At 50.5% G+C, this 5733-nt stretch overlaps 1 protein-coding gene across 1 annotated transcript; it reads right to left on the bottom strand.

Moving 5' to 3' along the window:
• Nucleotides 1-464: 464 nt before the first annotated feature.
• Nucleotides 465-4569, bottom strand: foxj1a (forkhead box J1a). Its single transcript, XM_016666294.1, has 3 exons — nucleotides 3306-4569; nucleotides 2376-2921; nucleotides 465-1714 (listed from the first exon to the last, which is right to left on the bottom strand). Exons 2-3 carry the CDS (start codon nucleotides 2850-2852, stop codon nucleotides 833-835), a joined length of 1359 nt encoding a protein of 452 aa, XP_016521780.1. The 5' UTR covers nucleotides 2853-2921; nucleotides 3306-4569; the 3' UTR covers nucleotides 465-832.
• Nucleotides 4570-5733: the final 1164 nt, after the last annotated feature.

Here is a 5733-nt window from a genome sequence, read left to right as displayed (position 1 = left end):
ATGATGGCAGGAAGACATCAGGCTGGACACCATGACACTCTGGAAAACTCTGGAATCTGAGGAAGCACACTCCTGCTAGCCAAGCATCACCTTGCTGACTCCGGGGTGTTTCCTCTGATAACTATGCTAGCACAGCTAGCGCAACATAGCATAGCTAGCGTAGCACCTTAGCCGACTCCTGCTGCCACACGGAGACAGGCCAACCAACATGGAGCTCCGAGTCCAACCCTCTCAGGATCCGTCTGTGAATTAAATTTGTTGTCTGCCACGTGGTCAGGCTGTTACACTGTGACCTCTGACCCTGAAAGTAAAGTCCAGCAGCACAGATCAAGTCTGTCCTCATCTCAAAGTCTCTCAGCTGTTTGTGGAACTTTAGCCAGGATTTTAGGAAAACCTGGAATCTTTCAGGAACAAGATTCCGGCTGAAGTCCTGAGTTTTTCTGATTCCTTATGACAGCAGCAGGTTTTTATTTAAATGGACTTTATTTATAAATTTGTATTAAAATACAGTTTATGAGCCACTGAATGAGAACTAGTTCATGTTGGTACCTGAAACATAGATCAGAATTTTCAAATATTGAACTATGAACATGAACCCATTCATAACAAACTGATAACAAAACATGTCGGAACAAATTTCACTACAACACTATAAACTACAGATTTACTATAGAAATATTGTTCATTTAGTTTTTTATCATTGGACTCTGTTTCATCTGTCTCCTGCTTCCTCTAGAGGCGTTTCCAGGAACCAGGCATGGACAAGAGTCTACAGGACGGGAAGAGGCGCTTCCCTGAAGCTTCCGAGCCATTTTAGTCACTGACCCTTTCTTCAGATGAGACAGTTGCTAGCATCCAGGGCTAGCGGGTCCATCTGGCTGCTAGCATCCAGGGCTAGAGGCTCCATCCGGCTGCTAGCATCCAGGGCTAGAGGCTCCATCCGGCTGCTAGCATCCATTGCTAGTGGCTCCAGCCGGCTGCTAGCATCCAGGGCTAGCGGGTCCATCTGGCTGCTAGCATCCATTGCTAGTGGCTCCAGCCGGCTGCTAGCATCCAGGGCTAGAGGCTCCATCCGGCTGCTAGCATCCAGGGCTAGCGGCTCTCCCAGGTCAAACAGTTGGTCCAGGTTGACGGTGGAGCCGCTCAGGAAGTCGCCGCGGTCCTCGTCCTCCGGCCAGGGTGTCTCCAGGAAAGCGGTTGCTAGGAAGGTCTCCTCGTCCAAGTCGTTGCCACTCTTGGGTGTAGGAGGGTCGGCAGCGGCCATGATGGGGCTCAGAGAGTCGCCCCCATCCAAACTCAGCTCCCCCCGGAGGGCCGAGTCCAACAGGCCGTCCCAGTCAAAGGGGCCCTTCAGGGGCCCGGCCTCCCTCTGCTCGTCCACGCAGAGCAGCGGGGAGCTGCAGTGCCGGGTAGCCTCGGAGGCACCGCTCTGGGATGCCAGCACTGGCTTCCTCTTGGTGCCGCGGCGGCCGGGGGCCAGGGGCCGGGGGCCCGGCGGGCCGCGCTCAGACAGGCGGGGGTCCCGGCGCTCCTCGGTCGGTGGTAGCAGGTGGATCCGGAACGGCGGCGTGCGTCGGGTCCGGTGGGGGCCGCTGAGCAGGCGCTCGGCGTAGGGTGGGTCGATGCGCCAGAAGCCGCCCTTACCCGGCTCGTCTTTGCGGCGGGGGACTTTGATGAAGCACTTGTTGAGCGACAGGTTGTGGCGGATGGAGTTCTGCAGGGAGACATTCTGAGTCAGGGCAGGAAAACACCCGGAAGGCGACCTCTGACCTCTGTTAAATATTGTCTGCCCAACAACAACAAAATGCTGCAAGACGTCAGAGCTGCTGAGCCAATGGCGTGTCAATCATTCCCAGGGAGGCAGAACCTACCCGGAAACCTGCTGCCAGGGAGGACTTTGACTAGGACATCCTACTGAGAGGAGGACTTTGACTAGGACGTTTCGCAGAGGGGAAAACTATGACAGAGACTCTTTGACTAGCACCTTACTCATGTTCTTTTCCCTAAATAATTATCTGTTATTATCTGTTAACACAGATGATGACAAATAATATTACTATAATATTATTTGTCATCATCCGTTATCATCTGTTATCTATTATGTGTTATCATTTGTTATCAGTTATTATTATTTGTTATCTGTTATTATCTATTAGGGTTCAGCTTAACTGAATAATTGATCAGCTGACCCTGTTGGGGGGTTGTGAGGCTATCGCCCAGGGCTCAAACAAGAAGGCCTCTAGGCCAGCAGGGGTCGCTGTTATCAGCTTCCGGTGTGACTCCAGATAAACTCCCACCCCCCTCCAGGTACATCCTGCCCGTCGGCCTGCATACAGTCCAGATTGTGTGAGGTGTGTGTGACGTCATGCAGCTACCTGCCAGGTGGGGTCCGCGTGCCGGTAGTAGCAGAAGTTGTCGGTGATCCACTGGTAGATGGAGGCCAGGGTGAGCTTGCTGCGCTGGCTGGCCTGCATCGCCATGCAGATCAGCGTGGCGTAGGAGAACGGCGGCTTGATGTCCGGGTTGCTGCGGTAATCCACCTCGGCCGGGCAGTGGCCGCGCGCCGCGAGACCCGGCGGGGTCCGCATCCGGCTGAAGGCCGCCGCGGTGGGCTTCCCGGGAGTCAGCGGTGACCCGCTGCAGGAGGCCGGGTCCCCGGCCAGGGGCGAGGCCGGGCCGCCGGGGCCCAGCTGCTGCTGGCCCTGCTGCGGTCCCGGAGCCCCCAGGATGGAGAACTCCTGCAGCCACTGCAGGTTGGTCAGGCTGTCATCCAGGCCGCAGCTACAGGGGGACCCGCAGCAGCCCCCGCAGCTCCGCTGCTCCTCGGGGCCCACCGGGCTCAGAGACAGCATGGCTCCCCGTCCTGCTCCACACAGGGCTCGGTTCTGCTACCCGACTCGATCCTCGAGGCAACCTGGCCGCTAAAAGTGAAGAAGACAAACATTTCTGTTTTAATGACTGCATGCCAGTTTGACGCATATCTTTGCGCTGCCGCAGCGACCTCTGCGTTTCCTCTGCTGCTAACGGCTGGAAACTACTAGAAACTACTAGGAACTACTGATGATACTAATAAAATGGTGAAAATATTAAAATGTGACTTAACTCACATTATCTGCTCATTTGGTTTTTCTCATGACATTTTACCCGTTATGTCCTGATCTCCGCCAGTCTCTTCCCAGCAGCCTCTTTTATGGCATTAATAATTAATAAAACCACTTTGGCTCTAAATAACAGTCAGTAAAAGTATCAGTTTGGATATTTCAGGCCTTCGGAACCAGAAGCATCCAATGGATCCAGAAACTCACCTTGAAGAGAAACCTTTAGATCCCAAAGAAAACAGTTTGGTGAACTTTAAACCCGGACACCTTCAGTCTGCGCCAATCCCGCTTCAGTCTGCGCTCCTCTGTGCGTGTGTGTCCGCCGCTCGGGGCTCCGCCGGGCGCCAGTTTAATACCTGCTGACGGAGGTTTGTCCCGGAACCATGGTAACGGGACACCCCCCAGTAAACAGCTTCCCACTCACCCATTGGCCGGCCGGTTTCCATGGTGCTGCCTTTCTAACCACTCTGCAGCTGACCGGGGAGGTTCCCAACCTGAGGCTCGGGGCCTCTCCAGGGGGCCCAGCTGGAGCTGGGAACACAGACTAGAGTCTGACTGGACCAGAAACTCAGACATAACGTATTAATAATTCATCATCTGCCTTTCTGTCAGTTTTCAAAGCTTTGAACTAATTTCTCAGCTGGAAAAGCTCAACATGGCAGCATGGCTCAGCAGCTGGGCTCTGATTGGCTGCTTAGAGGCAGCATGACAGCCAGGCGGCGAGAAGCTGCAGATCATCTGCATGTTTGAAACCTGGAGAGCTTTGGAGTGAGGAGAACTGCCAGCTGCCAAAGCACAATGCAACCAGATCCCATCTTTTCTCACAATAAACCCGATCTGTTCCTCTTCCAGATGTGGAACTAAACCCGATAGTTTTCAAAGCGTCTGCAGGCAGAACGGCCGACTCGCATTTAGACGACTGTTACATCATCAACATGAGACATGCGGCAAATTCAGCAGCAGCAGAAGAAGACGAAGGCAGACGGTAAAAATAAACAATGGCTGAAAATGATGATAATGAACTGAAAGCAGTCTGAGTCAGTGAACGCATCACATCCCAACCCGTCACTCCTGGTCCAACTCCAAACATGACCGGGTCAGAAGCTGCAGCCAACGGTCCACTAACGGTCACTGTTAGCTGAGCTTCCTGCTTATTTGTTTGTTTGTTTCCTTCATGTGCTGACCGTGCTGTCGTTCTCTGCAACTTTACAATTCATACAGAGACGGCGGCCATCTTTACTGCTGTAAACAGAGAGCTACAGCGGCCATCTTTACTGAAATCCATCCAGAGATGGCAGCAGCCAGAACCTTTTAACTCCAGACTGATGGTCCATTGGCAGGACTTGAACCTTGACCCCTGGAGCTTGATGTTGGGAGGATCAATAGTACCAACTGCCTCTCCATGCACAGTTTCTGAATTCACTGAAAATTAATTGGGTTGTTATTCTTTCCTGTGCTCTGTTTGACAGCGTTCCACAAACAGTGGCAGTGTGCTAGCTTCCTGTTTGTTTTGGGGATGGTATGCTAGCTTCTTGTGTATGATGGTGTTATGGATAAAATTATTCTGTGTTTCCTCTCAGTTTTATCTGCTCACATACACAGCTGCTACTTACATAACTATAACATTTAAGACTGGTGTCAGTCACACATCAACAAAACCCGATTAAAGAGGCCAATACCTTAGAGAGGGAGCAGAATGACGAGATGAAAGCAGAACTTGCACAACAATCTTTGCTTCACTTGGTGTCACCTCTAAAGTGAGCAGAGTGGAACCCAGCGCTGGCCGGTGAATGTCACTCTGTATCTATTCCACATGCATGACCTGTAACATTTCATCCTTTAAAAGCCTGTTTTACACTTAACAAAATCTAATTATTTCTCAAGGTAATAACACTGAGCAGTTCTGGTCGGGTCGACTCCTGGGTGGAGCACATAAGGGAAAATGGGTGAACTGCAATGTTGGTGATGGCATGCTAGCTTCCTGCTAACGTTGGTGCTGATATGCTAGCTTCCTGCTAATGTTGGTGATGCTATGCTAGCTTCCTGCTAACGTTAGTGATGATATGCTAGCTTCCTGCTAACGTTGGTGCTGATATGCTAGCTTCCTGCTAATGTTGGTGATGGCATGCTATCTTCCTGCTAACGTTGATACTGATATGCTAGCTTCCTGCTAACATTAGTGATGATATGCTAGTGTAGCAGTGTGATGTTATTACACTAGATTGCCAAGTGCAACGCTATTCCAGTAGGAACTCATCTGAATAGTACCAGCTTTTATTTTGAAAAGACGGCAGATCCATTGTAAACAGCGGGTAACTTCCTGTTTCAAAAATTATTATTTTTATTTAAATTTGGCGTTTTATAAAGGAAAAGGTAAATTGTTATCTCTACTGTTAAACATATTGAGTTCATGTATTGTTGTTTTGAGTGCCAGTTTGGGGTTTGGGAAGAACAATTAACGGGGCATACCACTATAGTTCATGAAAGGTTTTCCCACGATCTCCGTCGCGCTCTTTCTGTTCGAATCCCGTGTGGGAGAAGGTATGTAGTTTTGTTTTCTGGGGATAATAAGTGTATTTTAAATATAAGTATTATGTTTTTGTAAAATAATGGTTATTTCGGCATTCAAACTTTG

The sequence above is a fragment of the Poecilia formosa genome, unplaced genomic scaffold (assembly GCF_000485575.1).
Source record: "Poecilia formosa unplaced genomic scaffold, Poecilia_formosa-5.1.2 Scaffold697, whole genome shotgun sequence".
Taxonomy (NCBI): domain Eukaryota; kingdom Metazoa; phylum Chordata; class Actinopteri; order Cyprinodontiformes; family Poeciliidae; genus Poecilia; species Poecilia formosa.
This window is presented reverse-complemented; position numbering and strand designations above follow the sequence as displayed.